At 37.1% G+C, this 20,007-nt stretch overlaps 1 protein-coding gene across 1 annotated transcript in view; it reads left to right on the top strand.

Moving 5' to 3' along the window:
• The window catches only part of WDR72 (WD repeat domain 72), a gene marked incomplete at its 3' end in the record, with an annotated part of 55,534 nt that overhangs the window by 27,116 nt on the left and 8,411 nt on the right, over nucleotides 1-20,007 (top strand). Inside the window, exons 12-13 of the mRNA XM_008586639.1 lie at nucleotides 584-804; nucleotides 3,173-3,368. Coding sequence (XP_008584861.1) covers nucleotides 584-804; nucleotides 3,173-3,368 — 417 coding nt within the window. The remainder of the gene's footprint in view (nucleotides 1-583; nucleotides 805-3,172; nucleotides 3,369-20,007) is intronic.

Raw genomic sequence — 20,007 nt, forward strand, 5'->3', positions numbered from 1 at the left:
TTCAAATGCAGTACCTGTGGTTTAGAGGGAAAAAGCAACTTGTCCATGGTAACACATCTAGTGATAGACCGAGAAAAAACAAAGGCAGATTTGTTTAATAGCAAAGCTGTGCTCTTAAATATCATGCTTCACGCATGCACACTTGGATACAAGTCACTTAACCTCTCTAAGACTGTACTGCGTCTGTAAAACAAAGAGGTGGAAATAGGTAATCTCTAACCATCTTAAAAAGCAAAGATGAAACTTTGCTTTTCTTGTATACTAAAGTCGATCATAGTAATTTGAAGAACAGCAGTAATATTCTGAGCTTATTTTTGTGAGTGCAAAATGTATGAACTGTCCACTCTTTTTGCTGTTATATGGTACTGGAATTTGCTATCGTCCTTAAAGAATTAATAGGCTTCAAACAACTAACTTTAGTGCCCATCACAAGCATGATCTGGCTTCTCGTGAGGCACTCACCAAGTGCATGTTTTAATTATATGTAGTCTTCTTATATTAAAAACTTATAAAATAAAATCTCACGACTATTTCCTGAACAAAAATAACTTTTTTTATTATTTGGTGTTTGATCGTTTTCCAGATTCCCCTCCTCTCAAAGTTCTTAAAGGCCATCACCAAAGTGTTACTTCTTTACTTTATCCACATGGTCTCTCTGCGAAATTAGACCAAAGTTGGATCGTGTCTGGGGATCAGGACTCATGTGTCATCTTGTGGGATATCTTTACTGGAGAAGTTTTGCATAAATTCTTTTTGGAAGCTGGTCCAGTAACAAGTCTTTTGATGTCACCAGAGAATTTCAGAGTAAGTGAAGAGAAAGAATAAAACATAAAAAAATTTGAAAGTTATATAATATTATAGACTATTAAAAAAAAGGGAAAATAACCCATGTTCCCACAGAAAAAAAAAACAGTAAGTTCTATGTATCCATAATACAATCAGATAATTTTTATATATTCCTTTCTAATCTTTTTTATGCATTTTATTATTATTACAACTTATATGATACAAATAATTTGGCTCTAAAGCAAATATTTAATCAATTCTTGGATTTACAAAAGCCACTTAATTATTTCTCTTTATGTACTTACATGTTTTTTCTTTTTTCTCTGGTTCTATATCTTAATTTTTAATGAAACAATCTTTTTTTATAAAGGTAATAGATAATGCAAAAACAAGTCAAATGATATAGAAATCTATAAATTAGAAGTTAACTTTTGCCTTCAACCATTTCCTTTTATAATGATATTGATAGTTACATTTTCTTTTTCTTAATGAATTTTTATTTGCTTATTTTTTTACAGTATTTAACAAATAATAGACTTTAACAAATATATGAACATCAACTTTGTGCTGGGCAAAATGAAATAGTTTTGGGTATAATTTTCTCATGAAATGTTAACTTAAGGTCAGCTGCTGGAGAGCTGATGTCTTTGTTCAAATACTAACAATGAACTTTTGAGCTTCCTTTGTAATAAGAGCACATGGTAACAAAGAAAACTGAGTTTGTAAGATAGTTAATTGGATTCTAAAAATTATTTCTCCATAATGATATTAAAAACCAGCTTCACATTAAACTCAGAGAAACTTTGCATTTTTGGAGTAAGACATAATGAAAACAATATTTCAGCAATATGAACAATTAAACGAAACAGTGAAATGAAATTGTGAGTTTTCAAAAAAGCTTCCATGTGGTGATGTGGGATACCTTCATATGTCCTTTATTTCTGAGGTTCTCCTTTTTTTTTTTTTGTTTGTTTTAATAATTTTTTTCCAGCCCCAAGACAGCAGTCCAAGTCAGTTCCTCTCCCAGCCCCTTTTACTTCTGCCTCTAGTCATAAACAATTTCACTCTGAGGATCAGGAGCTATTCAAGTCAAATTCAGTAAAAAGGGAGTTTATCGAAAGGGCATAGAGGCAATCTTTCAGACATCCAAGACAAAACACTACAGCAAGGGCTTAGTGGAATTTGAAGTACAAATTTAGAAACCAAGTTTCCTACCCCCCAAAAGTCTGATTTTCTGTGATTGCTCCCTTCTCTTGCTTCTTCCTATGAATTCTTTTAGCTTCACAGTTTCAAATGTCTAGGAAACAGAGTGTAATTGGCTTAGTGTGTGGTGGTCACTAGCCATAAAATTTGTGTTCCGCATGGTATGGATGTATGTGTTTAAGTTTCTTGAAGCACACTGGGCTGCCCATAGTAGAAGCTGTAAGATGGGCAAGTTTTCTAAGATGTAGGATGGTTGGGGAGAAAGGAGATATGATGTAATCTGCAAGTCTAGGCTCCACATCTATCATACCTGCCATTTTGTGATTGTTTTCCTTGAGATTTCTGTAGTCTCCTTAAAAAGAATTAGGAAAGATAACATGTTCCCTAGTGCTCCCCAGAGAGGTTAGTGATGAGTGCTGGGAGAGTCTGGAGGGATCCCAGCAGACACTTAAATACAGCAGCTGAAAGTCTGGCTAGATCAGTAGCACCCAGCATGGAGGGCCATTGTCCTAAACTATGTTCAAGGTAACCACATGCTGACTGTTTAAAAAGTGTCTTAAGGATTGTTGTCCTAAGAGCCTATTTTTGGTCTTTGTGTCTTTGAGGCTGTACATTCAGTTGGAACTATTTAATGCTTACCTCTTTTAGACTGTGTCTACACTGAGTTTCCTGTTTGGATTAGAATCTGTGTAGTTCTGGGAACAGCACCAAGTCACATTTTGAGGCTCTTAGTAGAAAATATCATTCGTGATACACTTGGGCCTAAGCTTGTGTCTTCAAATAGCTTCTTTTTGTGGCAACAAATTAGTGTTGGGGTTTATTTTATTCTGCCATTATTTCCGATGTCTAGCCTCACTGCCTGAATTTGCTGAGTGATGGTCAAGTCCTTCATTTATTTTGTAAGTAGACTTGGCCTGGAATTTTCCTTTTTCCTTTTCTCTCTTGACCTTCCTGATAGGTTGTTTAGTTTAAACTCCTCGGTGTTTAAAGCTCTTCCATTGAGTGTTACGTGGAGAGGTTCTGTAGGAAGCAGAAATGTCCTTTTGTAAATGGGGCTTTAACAAAACTTTTTTCTTATTGGGGGAAAAATCTGATTTAATCATAAAGAAAGTTTTTGAGTATTTACTTATACAAACATGCTGGTATTTTTGGTTTTTTGTTTGTTTTTTTTTTCTTTTTACAGCTAAGAGGTACTCCGATAATTTGCTGTGTGTGCAGTGACCATTCCGTGGCCCTCCTGCACCTTGAGGAGAAGAGGTGCCTCCTGCGTGCCCGGAAGCACCTTTTCCCTGTGAGGATGATAAAATGGCACCCAGCTGAAAATTTTTTAATTGTTGAATGTACAGATGACTCTGTCTACATCTGGGAAATTGAAACAGGTAAATTGAAATTTTACCTTCTTTTCATCCTTTATATATTATGATGTCCAAGCATTTGACCAGGTGGAGAGTTCCAGAGAAACACTGTGACATCCTCGCTTGCTTTAACCTTTAGTTGGGCTGCATTTGATATCTTCAGTTAAAGTCATATGTGGAAAATAAAACACAACAGCCTAAGTCAGATCCTGATGGGCTGATGATTAGCTGACAGGGCAGTGTACAGGAATCAGCCGGATATTTCTGGAAGCTATAAATAAAAACATAAATTATCTACTTTAATTATTAACAAGAGAGAAATTTAGTGTCCCACTGGTCTCAAATTATCATTAAATTCTGCCTTCTTCAGCATACTCACCATCTCAGCAACATTTGGAGCTAATTGATGATCAGTAATAATGGAATATAATTAATTACAAAACTCCAAAAAGTTGAGTCAGGGAAACTGAAAACTGAGTAGCTGAATTGAACTTTTGTTATTGTAATGTAGGGAGTGTATAGTATGAACTTTAGAGATTTTTTAAAAAGTTTTACCGTGTAACTGAAGATTGAAAGTAACAAATTTCAGGAAAATGCTGAAAACATATCAAATAATGTGAGGTAATTAATGAATATGAGTCAGGGGAGTTCACTTGAGAGTACATTGTAATGAAACTGTTGCATGATTTTTATTGATTAATCAGTGCTGGTTTTATGTTGGGTGTTATTAATAGACTGGATAGTTTATAATATTACATAGTTTAGAGTCATACTTCACCAAAATAATTGTTATTTTCTTTATATTTGACTGTTGAGTATTAATGATGATGACTAATATACTGGTGTGTAGAGGGTACAACATAGTACTAACCTTACATTCGTACCTTGTTTTACAGCTTTGATGGGCTTTCATGCTCATTTTTCCATTAGATTCTCACAACTTCTGGGTTAGGTCGGAGAGATATTATTCACCATTTTGTTGATGAGGAATTTGCATATGAGGAATTTGCATGATTTTTAAATGTTCATGATTGCACAGTTAACAGGTGATGAGCTAATATAAGAGCCCTGGGTGGTCTTTGCACTATATACACAAAATTAGGAGAATTTTAGAATTCTTAGATAATCTATTGATCTGAGTGGCAGTTGAGTATAAGGGATAAAATAGGGTCTAATGCCTGGGCTTGCCTCCAGAAACTGCTAATGAGGAGCAATTTGACCTTGGGAAAATCATTTGGCTTCTCTGCATGTCAATTTCCTTATCTGCCAAATGAGAGTAATAATACTTTCTTTCTGTCAGCATTAAATGAGCTAATACCTACAAGGCTTGTAAACAGTGCCTGTAGGTGGTAAGCCCTTAGTAATAGTTAACTATTATTGTTATTATCAAAGAATACAGCAAAATCTTGACTTCTACTTGTGAAACCTGAATCTGTAAAACAATTCTAAATGTGTATAATTGCATTTTCAATTGTGAATCTTTGGTAACTGAACATATTTTTCACAAATAATAGAATCCAGCAAGAATAAAGAAATATTTTGTCACTCACAAATGTTCGTAGCTCCACTGCCCCATCAGGATACCTTCTAGCCATGCAACTTTTTATTTATGTCTTTTTTTGATGAGGTTGAAAGTAAAGGAGAGAAGGTGAATCACTAGCACTTCTTGAGATTATGTTTATCCCCATTTTGTATTTTAATTTTCTAATCATTTTTATACACCCCAAATACATAATCAAATGTTGTAGAACATTTGAAAAAGAAAACATAAAGAAAAACAAATAATCCTGTCCCGTGACCTAAAGATAAGTGTTTTTAATATTTTGGTGTACTTTCTGGTAGGTGTCTTTTCATGTCAATAAATAGATGTTTATGTTGCATTTCAGTCCTAGCAGGATACCGAATTCAACCCAGATGGGTCAAATGACGAGACTTTAATGAAAGGACTATATATAGGGGTGTGGGTTGGAATTAGGGAACAGACAAGGAATGAATGGTGAGGGCCCCCAGCAGCTGAACATTGGCAGCATCAGGAAGCTCTTACCACCTTTAGGGCTGAAGCAGCAAGAGCAGAAAATAGTGCTGATGGAACCCAGTGAGAGCTGAAGCCAAGGAGGAATGGTCACCCCCTGAAGTCGTGGAAGAGAAACAGACCCTGCCAGAAATGCAGGACTGAAACAGAGAGAGCTAGAAGAAATCTCTTCTTTCTCTTTCTGCAGTAGCCTCCAATAGTTTAATCCAACTGAAAGTCAGAGGGTAAGGGCATTCAGTTCTGGGCATCAGATTCCCTGTGCACAGAGCAGAACACAGAAAGGTAGGAAAGGATGGTGTGTATGGTCAAATGGACAACAATCGGTAGAGTGGCCATTATGGACACACCACACTTCAATTCAGGAATCTCCTATAGTTGGTTATTTATATTATTTCCTATTTTAAATATTTGGTTTTAGAACTTCGCTATCAAATAATGCACACATGTTTAGTGCCAAATTAACCTATAGAATATTTGTTCTGAATGAGGTTGTTTGATTATCTACCTTAATAGTTTAAAAACAACCTCAACACAACCTAAGATGGCACTTATAATTGATGATATTATTGCTAGTAATCATATCAATGCCTTCACATTTGTGATGTACCTCTTTACTTTTTCAAAGCATCATCCATTGAGAGTCTCATTTCAACCCCACAGCACCCTGTGGAGGTGGCTGATGGCCCAACTTTCTTTACCACACTCATTTCTTTTGCATAAGTTTATGTTGTTCCTTTCAGTCTGGTGTCTGGTATTGGCTTTGTTGTGGGTTGCCTTTTATCTCTGCAATTCCAATTTCACTTAAAATTTAATCCACTACTTTTTCATTCCCAAGGTAGATTTCAACTGGCTGCAATGCTTCCATCACGTTTACTGTACTTGATTTCTGTTTATCCTTTTTCTGGAAAGGTGGAAAACTTTGGGAACAGGAAGCTTTTTCATTTATATTTTCATAAAGTTAGGGGAGAAAATACCAGCTAAGAACAAAACAATTAGGCTGACAAGAGCTCTATGAGGATATGGAATGTGCCTGTTTACTGATAAGCCTGGCACACGAATAAGTAAATGAATGTTGAGTGAATAAACTAACCCAAATATTCTTGGTCCTCAATAGATTGAATACAAATAAGGTCCTCTTAACATTGGCCAATTGGGGTAATTCTCAGATCATGGCTACCCAACTGTAGGTAGGTCCTTGGCTCTCTCCTCCAGGTCTCCCCTAGGGTCTTTGAAGTTCACGGTGTCTGTCTCACCTCCTCAGATATAGTCCAGTGTGTTTTCTGCTTCAGTCAACTTTTTCTGAGTCTTTGCCTTTTAGCTTTGCTTATAGATATTCTCTCCATAGCATTCAAACTTAGTTCCATGTATAAACAAACCTGTTCTTTGTTCCATTTCTCCTACTCAGCCTATTCTAAATACACAAATAAGAAATAAATTGACATGAAGGCATGGGTATTTATCACATCTGTCAACATTACAGCAACTCCCAGGCCCATAGAGACAAAATAGGAGGTGTCAGTAGGATAAGAGTTTAATATTCTAAATACACAAATAAGAAATAAATTGACATGAAGGCATGGGTATTTATCACATCTGTCAGCATTACAGCAACTCCCAGGCCCATAGAGACAAAATAGGAGGTGTCAGTAGGATAAGAGTTTAGGAGAAAGGGGTCTAGAAAGTAAAGGAAGCAGAAGGAGCCTGAAGCCAGAGGTAATTAATTCTCGACTGTGCCAAAAGTCTGCCTTGGTGGGAGTTTTGGGGAGCGGGTATAGAGTCAGTCCCTGTGCCATCCTCCATCAGGTATGAAGGATGGCACAGGAGACCTCTTTCTGGTTTTCATAAATACTTCATAACAGCCTATTTCCACTTTACTCATCGGTCTCTTTGTTAGAACACAAAGCATATTCTAGAGCCACGTACCTTCATGCCTGTTTCGTCTTGACATGGTAAGGGGTGTTTTGTTCTGTGACAGGTGGCATAGTCAGATGCATGCCAGGGTAAAGTTCGGGGTCACAGGTGGGCATGCTTATCTCGTGGAAGAGGCAGACGACTGAAGTAGAGAAGTGTTTGTGTGACACTGAGGGCCCTCATCTTCTGGCTGAAAATGCAGTGCTGCCAGGTTGGGAATGACGAGGGCATCCAGTTTTGCTTATTGATTCGCCAGATGTCCCATGATGTTTAGGCCTGATTAGGAAGGGAGAAAACTGGAGATGTCATTTTGATTAATATTTGAGCTCCCACAGTGTGTTGGCACTGACAGCTCTGGGCAGCTTGTTGACCTCATTGCTGTGAGACACACGAGGGGTTATGTAATACTGATTTTTTTCCCTCTCAGCTCTGAACTAATTGTTCTTTTAAGAATTAAATTTAAAATAATTCTGAGGGCTTTTATGTTTACAGTAATGGGTTTACATAGCAGAAAACTTGCATAACAAATTTCTTTTGTGCTATTAATATGGTAATTATTAATATTGAAGGTCTTCTGTTAAACTTATGGTTTTTTTCTTGTAAAATATCCCATATTAAGCAACTGGATTTTTTTAATGGGAAAATAAAATCATGTTTGCTTGAAAATAAAACATTTCTTGATACGATGGGTCAGAAACACTTTTTCTGAACAGGGCTGGATAGTAAATATTTTCAGCTTTATGGACCATATGATCTCTGTCACAACTACTGAACTCTGCCATTGTAGTACGAGAGAGGCCATAGACAATACATAAACAGGTGGGTGAGGCTGTCTTCCAATAAAACTTTATAAAAACAGTCAGCAGGCTGCATTTGGCTAAAAGGTATAGTTTATAGACCCCTGAGAATGATCATTTTTCTTTTTAAAGACCATTGTTTTCATAATAAGTCATTCTTAAAGCAGTTTATAGTTTTTAATCCACTATACCTCACTGACTCTGTATAGTAAGCAGGGTGGGTATGAATGTATTCATTTTGCTAGTGAAGAAATGGAATGCAGAGAGGTTTTGTGAGTATGAAGGTCCCCAGGGTAGGTCCCCAGTGTACATGCACTGGAATGTATATCTCCCTCTTACATTTTGGTATGTTGTCTACTGTATCATACAATAGGAACACCTCTTGCAGATGGAGGTCAGCTTTTTAAGACTGCCAAGCAGGGAATTAGATAAGAAAAGCTCTGAGAAGCAAGGAAATGGCTTCCAGGAAACCTGCTGCAAGCTGTCCTGAAAGAGAGGGTATCTGGCTATCTCTCAGAGCTCGGCTCTTAACTTAGACATAGTTCTGGTCATTTGACTTCTCAGATGATAGATTCAAAGCAGCAAATTACAAATAGGGAGGCTGTTAGTGGCAAGTATAACAGATGTGACAGCTGGTGGAAAGGAGGAAGGGCTAAAGTTAGGTATCCTGAGCTCATAGAAAGATGGTAGTCAAAAAAAAAAAGGCTGAAATTGTTTCTCTTGTTCTGGAAGCTCTAACATATCTCTGCAAGGCCGTCAGTCCACAACCCATGACTCATGTTGGAGAGCTAGATATTCTCCTTCCTGGGTACTGCCAACTCCAGGAGAAATATTTAAGGTTATTACATCCACAGTGGATTCCAGACCTGAGGAAATCTCAGAAGTAGCTGGGGCCTGGAATTAAAGAGGAGTGAAGTTTTTGACTAATGAGTGGGTAGAATTCAGGGTACCTATGAATCTATTTTTGTTAATTCCTTCCAGTACCTGCTCAGGTGATGTGGGCTGGGTGACCTTGAGCAGAAAGCTTTGCTGCTGTGGCATGGTGGGAGGACCCAGCCTCTGATTATGTCATGGCTTCTGTGGGAAAGCACAGCTAAGTTTTAAAACACCCACCTTGTAAACAGACTGTTGGAACAAAGCCTATTCATAAGAAATTAAGGAAGTAAGGAAGAAGATAATGTGTTTTAAAGTTACTTTCACCACAGATGTCATATTTTCTATCTTAATTTCTTTTTCTTATTGGAATTAGTAGCTGTTACCTGCAAACTTATTCAGTCTATAATGATGCCGTATAAATGAAGCATGTGTTCTTCCATGGTTTAAAAGTACATAGTCTTAAAAAGAAAACTTTTTAGAAAAACATTTAAAAAGGTGAGTTTTGTCAACTAATAGCTAATAGGCTATATTTTAAGAAAATGTTAGCTATTTAAACATCTACTATAGATTTGAATTTGCTTTCCTTGTTTAATGTAAGTTTTTTAGAAAAACATTTAAAAAGGTGAGTTTTGTCAACTAATAGCTAATAGGCTATATTTTAACAAAATGTTAGCTATTTAAACATCTACTATAGATTTGAATTTGCTTTCCTTGTTTAATGTAAGGGGTACATTGAATACATGCAGGACACAGTTTCCCAGAAATGTAGTCATATTAATAGAAAAGAGTCATGTCATTAAATTCTTATGTCGTCACACCCAAATATCACAAGTTCACTACATGGACAAGTAATTTTCCAGTTCACAAGTTTTACTTGGTCACCTTCTTTTGTAGTATGTAGTGTCTAGTGTTGCTATACGCATAAAATAAAAATTTAAAAATTTCACTAGTGACTAACTCTACCATTCTGAGGGAATGTTTTGCTTGGTTTTCTCATCAAGGTCACCACTTTGTAGATAAAGGAGCAAAGTTATGTTGTGTTGACTGCTTTGTCAGCACAACTAGTGCGCAATTTCCATCATTTGTGTGTTAAAGGTAGTTTTTGAGTATGCAGCATCCTGTAGGTAATAGTGTTTCCAACATGTCATTTTCTCAAAGCCACGTTATTTTGTTGTGGTAAATTACAGATGGAACCCTCTTGGGATGATTGTTTTTAGAAAAGAAAAATAGGATACATTAAAGTACAGGGTGGGATTTTTTCCTATATCACCTTTTCCAGGCCCTTTTCTTCTTTATTATAATAATTACTGATGTTATTACTCAACATATATTTTTAGTTTACTGCATATTTTTTGAATCTTTATTTCTTCCTCCTTGGATCTAGTTATCACAGCTACACTATAATTTACGATTTTGATTATGTACTATAGTGTGTGTGTGTGTGTGTGTGTGCAAAAGTGTGCATGTATATGTACACGCTTATGTATGTGAACTTTGTTTGAAGTTAAGCTACTAAATATTTGCACAATTGTCAAGGTTTAATTTCATTAGTAGGAGATAGAGTCCCAGAGGGGTTACGAACATGAGCCCTGGGAGTCAGACTGCCTGGGTTTGAATTCTTGTTCCACCGTTTCCAATCTGTGTTACACTACTCAAGTTTTAACTCCTCAAAGTCTTGCCATTTCTTAATAGCAAGTAGTGCTGAATAATTATAAATTATTATTTATTATAAATCTTTTATAAATTACCATACAAGTCTGTACTTAAGGTTTCACTATCCCTCAGTCCTTAACTCCTCCTCTGCATTCTAGTTGAGCTCAACAATTATTTCTTGTTCTGCTGAAAGGCATAACACTGTGAAGGATACTAGAATTATCACACATGGCTTTCCTCCTTAAAGAGCTTTCAGCATAATGAGGAAAAATTTGTACCTTTGAAACAGTCTGACGAAATATAAGACAATTTGTAAGGAAGACGTGGAGTATACTAAAGTTCCCAAATGTACTGATGAGTATACGTGTGGGGGAGATTTTTATTACTTGTTTCCATAGCACAATGTACTTCACCTCTCATACTTAGAATTTGGGGGTTAATATTTGTCCTTCTTGCCAGCCTAAAAACGCCATGAGGGCCAGAATTGTGTCCATGTTGTTCATTGTTCTATTCCACGAAGCTAATACAGCATCGACATGTAGGAAGAACTGGACAAATATTTGTTGAGTTTAATTGAAAATGGAAAAATATTTAGCTTTCATAATCACAAGTAATGCCACATGACTCATTATTCACTCCTCAAGTATTGAACTAATGTTATTGCCTGGTATTTACAGACAGAAGATTCTGCTGCTGTTAATTTGTGCAGTCTTCAGCAGATCACTAAATTGATCAGAGCCTTAGTTTTCTCATGGTAATGGTGATATGTAACATATGTTTACAGAAAAGATGTAAGAAGTTACTATATGTGAGAATACTGGCTTTATTTTTATTAAATATTTATGTGTGTATATATATGTACACAAGTATGTATATGTGAATATATATGCATATTTATATACAATTGCTATAATAAAAAGAAACCAGAGCAACAAAAAGTAAAGAAATTGGAATTTATAAAATTTAAAGACTTCTTTGTATCCAAAGGACATTATCAAGAATGCCAAAAGACAGTCTACAGAATGGGAAAAAGATTTGCAAATACATTTGATAATGGTCCAGAATATATAAAGAACTCTTACAGCACAACAACAAAAAGACAAACCACCTAATTTTAAAAAGGACATAGAACTTGAATAGATATTTCACCAAAGATATGCAAATGGCCAATAAGCACTTGACAAGGTTATCAACATCATTAAATTTCAGGGAAACACAAATCAAAATCACAATGAGATACCATTTCACACTCACTAGGATGCTTATAATAAAAAAAGTGGAAAATAACAAGTGTTGACAAGGATGTGGAAAATATAAAATGGTGCCACCACAGTAGAAAACAGTTTGGCAGTTCCTCAAAAATTAAAACATAGAATTACCATATGACCCAGCAATTCCACTCCTGGGTATATACCCAAGAGAAATGAAAGCATATACCCACACAGAAACTTGTACACACAGGCTTATAATAGCATTATTCATAATGGTCAGAAGGTAGAAACAACCCAAATGTCCATCAGTGGAGGAATGTAATAAATAAATAAATCATGCTGGACTTCCAGCTCGATTATGGACTTTTCCAGTTCTTTTCCAGTGGAAAAGACGTTCCCCAGCGTCACTCTCTCCCACAAATCAACCAACTTAGAGCTATAAAAAAGCAGCCAAGCTGGGGCCACTAGAACTCAGGGAAAGAAGAGGAGAGACCTACGGAGTGCATGAAGGCAGGAGAAGCCATGATGAGAGAAAGAAAAAACTGCTTCGACTGATTTGACTCCTGGCTGCTTTCTGGCTGGAGTTGGTGAGTGCAAGGAGCAGGAACTGGCAAAAGCCACTGATGTGCCCTCTGGATGAAGTTGCTTGGAGGCAACAGGGGAGAAGAGGGCCTTGGTGGTCCCCAGGCCAGCAGGAGGACCCACATAGGAGCAAGGAGCCACACAACTGAAATAAAAGAGCCATTGAGAGACCAGTGAGTCATCGCAAGGGACCAGAACATGGCCTGTCCCATACAAAGTGTTTGGAGCATGGGCAGTGGGGGAGACGGGCCCACTGGGAGAACATTGGGGCACAGCCCCCCAGTCAGTGTAGGACCACTCAGAGGAGACTGCTCAGGAATATAGAATTGCATGGGGTGCAGATTGATGAAAAGACTCAATCCCAGACCAGAGTTTCTACACAACCCAGGTGCATCTGATCTCATGAGACCTTGGAAGTACCTATAAAGTCAACCATTAAAACCTGAGCTACACAAAAAGCCTTCCCCAGGGAATCAGCAGCAAAGCAACAATTTAGCTCAACTACAGAGCTCAAGTGCTGGTTCCCACAGAAAGTTCCCCCATTTTAGAGGTAAACAAAGGATAACAAATTAGTTCCAACACAGAGTTTAAGTGGTGGGAACAGCAAATAATCCAATACAGAACTGAAAGAAAAAACAAAGTACCCACAACCAGAGACAAAGTTTGATATTAACTAGTAAAGGTCTTATTTCACCAAAGAACACCTACAACACCTAGAAGAACCACAAGTCCCCTGGGCTACCAAGCCAGAAAGGGGGCAGGGCTGGGGCCCTCAGCCATGCCCCCCAACACCTGCAACCAGACCTGAAGGTGGGGACCGAGGGCACGCACAACTAGTCCAGCGATGACCACTGAGCTGCTGTAGGAAGTTCCCTGGGCTCTCCTGAGCCAGGGCAGTGGGAGGCCAAGGGTCTCAGCCACGTCCCCCAACATGTGCAACCAGCCCAGCAACAACCACTGAGCCACAGCAAGAAGGGCCCCAGGTTCCTGAGCTGGAGTGGTGGGGGATGAGGTCTTTTTCCACACCCCTCTGACATCTGCACCCAGCCCAGCAGTGACCAAACCACTGCTGGAAGCCCACTGGTCTCCCCTGTGGGAATGAGGAGGGTGCCACAGTCCTCAATCCTGCCCCTCCTCCTTCCTCCTTCTTCTATTCCATTTCTTCTCCTCTTTACCCTCTCCTCCTCCCTCCCTGCAACAACATCATAGAATGTAAAAAAATATTAATTAAAAATAAATAAATAAATAAATCATACTATGTATGTACAATGATGAAATATTATTCCACCCTAAAAAGGAATGAAATACTTATACATAGGATTTGGATGAACCTTGAAAATGTTATGCTAAGTGAAAGAAGTCAGACATGATAAATCACATGTTGTATGATTCTTTTTATATATGAAATATCCAGAATAGGAAAATTCATAGAGACAGAATGCAAATTGGTAGTTACCAGGAGATAGTGGGAAGGGACAATGAAGAGCAATTACTTAATGGGTAGACTGTTTTCTTTTGCGGTGATGAAAAAGGTTTAAAACTAGAGAGATGTTTTTGTTGCACAACATTGTGAATGCACTAAATGCCACTGAGTTGTATGGTTAATAAATGTCATATCAATTTCACCTCAATTTAAAAAAAATCCATAGAGACAGAAAGTATAAAGACATTTTTACAAAGCAATAGGATCCCCACATTTGCAGATAATCAATATTAAAGTTTTTTATACTATACTTTCAATGTTTTATTCTTTTACATATTAACATATATAGAAACATACCAATATTTATTTTTATATTGTGATTTTAATATTAAAATTATATATTATATTTCAGTATAATTGATATTTTTTATAATCCTATGTATTTTATACACCACTTTGAAACCATTACTGCAAAAAAGGGTTCATTGGCTTGTCCAGGCTGATGAAAGTGTTCACGGTGTAAAAAAAGTTGAGAACTCCTGTTAGTGTAAAAGGTTTGTAAAGAGGGATGCATCAGAATTACTCAGTGGTAGTAGTACAGCTGGAGTACAGTGTAAGTCCATATCTGCTTTTTTGCCCTCTGTATCTTTTTAAAAAAAATATCAGAGCAAAAATACAATAATAATAATTTGACTTATTTTCAACCAAATTAAATCCAACAACTAATACTGCATCACTGAAGGGAAGCATATAAGTCTCATAGTATGCAGTTTTTATTTCAATATAAAGCCTCAGTGTACGTCTTTACATGCATGGACATGCAAACACATGTGTGTACACTCCCCCCACCCCACAACACTGCCATAGTAGTCATCTGTAATTCCATCTGGTGAACATGGACCTCTACTTTGGTGAAATTATATAAATGTTAATTTGATCTTGTAATACAAACTTTTCCTCCTTTCAAAGTGAGGAGATTCCAAGGATGAAGTAATAAAATCTGATCTGCATGATATAGTTTCTGCTGTGCTCTTTAAAATCCAGATATCACATTGAAAGGTTGTCAACAAAAGAAGCACAAGTAATTTTCTTTTCCCAAATGTGGATTTGTTTTTTTGTCTGTCTTAGTTATAGTTATTAGTTATAAAAACTTGAAGGATTATCTACATTTTATTACAGAATTATACTTTACATGAGGATGATTTTATATTACATTCACATGAAGTATGTGCCTGTGACTTACTTTTAAAATTCTACATTATACGATTAACTTTTTTCTAGTAAAACAAACACACAGGTATTTGTGTGTATGTGTGTGTGTGTGTGTGTGTGTGCACGCGCGCACGTGTGCATTTTAATTGAGGTATTATTCATATGTGGCAGCACCACCTTCCAAAATCCGAAAACTCCTGGATATCTACAGTGACCTCAGAGAGAACAAACTGCAACTGGAACAAAATGCGGTACTTACCTTCCTTTCCTAGCAAACTCCATCTTTTTCTGGTTCTTGCATCTTAATAGACATTAGGCGTATTATTGCGGTATTTGCAGGATGTCTTTGGAACATTTTGTATGCTCAGGAACAAATATGAAAATCAATACAATGTCATTCTAATGGTAAAAATAAATATTGTCTGCTCTTAAAATTACTTTCACCAATTAACTTCCACCCTTTGCTGCCTTTATTGTTTCCTTTGGCAGTTGCTATCTTCCTGAGTTTTCCTTTAGTAAAGAAAATACTGGCTGTAATCAGTTTTAGCGAAACCTATGGTCCGATTACACTTTTGGGTTGAGTGCTGGCTAGATAGGTTGGTATGTATCTGCATTTAATGTTTATGGGGGCTTATTCTACAGCAGTGGAAAGAACTCATCAGGATGGCTGCTCTGTGGCTCTTCCTTAGTGAAGCCCCTTCTGCAAGCATTTTATATGGATACTTGGAACATTAGTAGGTTTCACAGCTGCAATGTTTAGTGAAAATAAGCCCAAAGGGGCCATCTGCCCTCCCCACGCTGCCTCTTTTCAATTCCGTAGCAACTTCCCAGTAGCCAGCTGCCACAGAAACGATTGGAAAGGCAAGACTCAGTGGACTGTAATGATTGTTATTCTCTGGGAAAGTAGGTTCTCTGATTTGGCTGAGAGATATAGGATATTGGATGCACTTGATTCATCTGAGTGTATCAGTAATATCCAACTTCTACCATTAACTTACTTGTTAGCATTTGATGGGAAAGGTCTTCTGTGTTTCTAGGGATGAACCAGATGAAAACATATCCAAAGGTCAAGTCCTTGACTTGGGAGTGGTAAGCAGAGAATTTGACTGTGGGAATGTTGTCAGATTTTATCTCATGCGATACAAATAATGTCTGTTGTTAATCTCAGCCTTGTCAATAAGTGCTGGGCATAGATTGCCCGAGCACTTTCTTCAGTCCTTTTCACTTTTAAGGAGAGCAGATTTCATTCCACTTAGGCCCAGATGCTGAGAAGACAAGGGACCCGCTTCAGCCCCTTGGAAGCACCATAGTACCAGAAACTCCACTGAGGAACACAAGATGTCATCTTATAATTCAATATTTGAGCAGATAGCAAGTCTGTTTCTTTTACATTTAGTAAATTAATCGTACTTTGTGCTGATAAATCAAAATTGAGAAAATTTATGGATTGATTTTCCAAGAAGAGAATTGTACTAAGAAGATTCGATAAAACAATTTGCTTGTAACCCATAATTTGTACTGTAGGTTAAATTTCTTGGTCACCACATTTTTCTTACTTCCACAAGCATCAACTGTAAGTGTAATTTGAAAATCATATTATAACATGTTCCTTATTAAATTTATATCACTAAAAGAAAATTTCTTATCTCCATTTCTTACAACTGTGATAGTTTCCCCCTGATTGGTCTGTTAACGAAATTGTCCTTCATCAATGATTTTGTAAAGGAAGTTGCACCTCTCTTGAACAAAACCAAATCTTAACACACATGAGGTTTGGTTTTGTTGATTTACCACGAACTAATAGAAACTCTTATTTCCAGAGATTTATGGATTTTTTTAAATTATGGCTCAGAGAATGTGGGCCTGTATTCAAAATAATTTGGTAGGTAACCAAAGAAATATTTTCTGAGATAAGATGAGTTAGTAGGATGCTCAGTTTTCTATATTCTGGGATATTAGATCGTGCATTTAACTTCTCCTGAAATCTATACAAGGATGCTTCGTCCTACCCCCTGTTTGGTTTGCTGTTTTCTCTAGGCCATCTACAATTATATTATTATGTAGTAAAGATTCCTTAGGCTATCTAATCAATACAGTTGCTTTTTTTATTATTGTAATTGTGGTGAAATATAAACAAATATGTGGGATCTTTATATAACATAAAATATACCATTTTAACCAGTTTTAAGTCTACAGTTCAATGGCATTAAATACATTCACATTGTTTCACAACCATCACCACCTTCCATCTCCAGAGCTTTTTTTTTCTCCTTAAATTGAAACTTTGTGCCCATTAAACAGTAACTTCCCATTCCTCCTCCTCACTGCCCCTAGCAACCACTATTCTACTTTGTCTTATGAATTTGGCTGCTCTAGGTGTCTCATATAAGTGAAATCATACAGTATTTGTTCCTTTGTGATTTGCTTATTTTGCTTAGTGATGGAGTTTGGATTTGTTATCCCCGCCAAACTCATGTGGAAATTTGATCCCCAATGTGGCAGTGTTGGAAACTGATTGAGTCATGGGGGCGGATCCCTCATGAATGGATTAATGCTCTCCCTGGGGGAGGGGAGATTAACGAATGAGTTCTCACTCTATTAGTTCCCGAGAGAGCTAATTGCTTAAACAGACCTGGCACCTTCTCTCTCTCTTGCTTCCTCTCGCCATGTGATCTGCTTGAGTGGAAGCGCCCTGAGGCCCGTGCCAGGTGCAGCTGTCCCAGAATTGTAAGCCAAATAAACCTCTTTCCTTTATAAATTACCCAATCTCAGGCATTTCTATTATAGCAACCCAAAACGGACTAAAACACTTAGCATAATGTATTCAAGGTTTATCCATTTTGTAGCATGTGCCAATTTTCTTCTTTTTTAAGGCTAAATAATATTGCATTTTAGGTATGTGCCACATTTTATTTATTCATTCATCCTTCAATGGACACTTGAGTTGCTTCCACCTTTTGGGTATTGTGAATAATGCTGCTATGAACATGGGTGTACCAATATCTATTCACATTCCTGCTTTTGATTATTCGGGGTATATACCCAGCACAGGTGCTTTTAACCACCATCTACAGATTCTGGGAGGAAGGGTGTGGCACACTATGGCATAGGATCAGCAGCCACCCATACTGGGATTTTTAATAAACATAGGAGGAAGGGTAAGTTGCTCTCTAATTCAGAATTGGGGAGAACAATGGCTGATGCCAGGAAACGTAAGTTCTGAAAGACTTCTTCCATGTTTTAAGGTGTGTACAACTACAAGCAAACCACCTAGAGGAAATAGCAGCAGAGAATATAAACTGCAGAAACAGAGATGGTAGTGAGAAGAGATAAGACAGAATGTTCTGGCCAAAGAGGAAATAAAAGACAATGGTTCTATAGAATTAAGAACCCACCAAAGACCACTGGCTGTATGGAAAGTATATATAGCCATTCCATAAAAGTCCTAATTAGTAATTCCAGAGGATATTACTATCAACAATGTCTAGTGATGAATTTGGATCATTTGAAAGCTAAACCATATGCTACATTTATTTTGTAAGCCTTCAATAAGCATAGAATTATCTATTTTCAGAGGTACTAAAAATATTTTATAATAAAATGTTTTAGGGCCAAATGGATTGAGATCTTCATCATCTTTTACATGAACTGTTGAAATATTTCCTAACCAATTACCTTGCCATCAAGTTCTTTATTGAATTCTCTTTTCCATATTGCCAACCAAACTTTACCTACTTTAAATCCAGCCCCAAACATGCTAGTCTTCACGGTCTGTGATGGAAATGTAACTCTACCACATAGCATTATGACCTTTTCCTAGCTTTTATTAAAAATACCTTTCCTAGGGCCAGCCCCGTGGCTCACTTGGGAGAGTATGGTGCTGGTAGCGCCGAGGTGGTGGGTTCGGATCCTATATAAGGATGGCTGGTGCGTTCACTGGCTGAGCATGGTGCAGACCACACCGTGCCAGGGGTTGCAATCCCCTTACCGGTAAACAAACAAACAAACAAACACCTTTCCTAGCCACCCTTCAAACAAAAGGGCACACAAATACTCTGTCACTCATTTTCCTGAACTTCAGTTTCTTGTACTTTGCTGGATTGTTTTAAGAATTCAGAGGCACTTAAAAATACTCAGTTACTGGTAGGTAATGGCAATTTTGAGGAGGAGGAGGATGATAACTACAGAGAAGAAGTATGAGAAAACAATATTTTATCTCTTACATATGATACCTTCAAAAATGGTGTGATTTAAAAATTTTTTTTTGATGTGGTATATGATTTTTTAATCACCCTATTTAGTGAATATTTTTATTGCTTATAATACTCAGAATGTAAGAGTGGGAGAATGAGTTATAAAAAAAAAGTATGAAATATCTAACCAGCTTTCGCATTTATTTGTTTTGTGCCTTTATGCATTTATTTATTTATTTATTTTGTTTGATGCAAGACTTTTTACATATGAGTATAAAATAGTGAAAAAAAATATAAACCATTAAGATCTAAGTCTGTGGTCCAGAGTAAGAGTATTTCCACAAGTCCTGGTTATGTTAGTGTCCTATTGCTGTATAACAAATTACTAGAAATTTAGCAGCTTAAAACAACACCCGTTTATTATCTCATGGTTCTGTAAATTAGAAGTCTTGCTGAGCTCAGCTAGGTTCTCTGCTTAGGATCTCACAAGCTGAAATAAACACGTCAACCAACTGGGCTCTTCTCTGGGGGCTCTGGGGAAGAATTCACTTCCAAACTCATGCAGGTCCTTGGCAGAATTTAGCTCTTTATAGTGTAAGTGTGAGGTCCTTGCTGGCTTCTAGTGGCTACTCTCTGGTCCTTACCATGGCCTCCTTCATCTTCAAAGGCAGCGTTAGCACATCTAGTCCTTCTTTTTTTTTTTTTTTTTTTTTTTTTTCCTTTTGTCTTTTTCCGTGTCCGGCAACGGATCGCAACCCTCAGTGTTGCCCCCG

This window comes from Galeopterus variegatus, unplaced genomic scaffold, assembly GCF_000696425.1.
Source record: "Galeopterus variegatus unplaced genomic scaffold, G_variegatus-3.0.2 Scaffold4061, whole genome shotgun sequence".
In the NCBI taxonomy this organism is placed as follows: domain Eukaryota; kingdom Metazoa; phylum Chordata; class Mammalia; order Dermoptera; family Cynocephalidae; genus Galeopterus; species Galeopterus variegatus.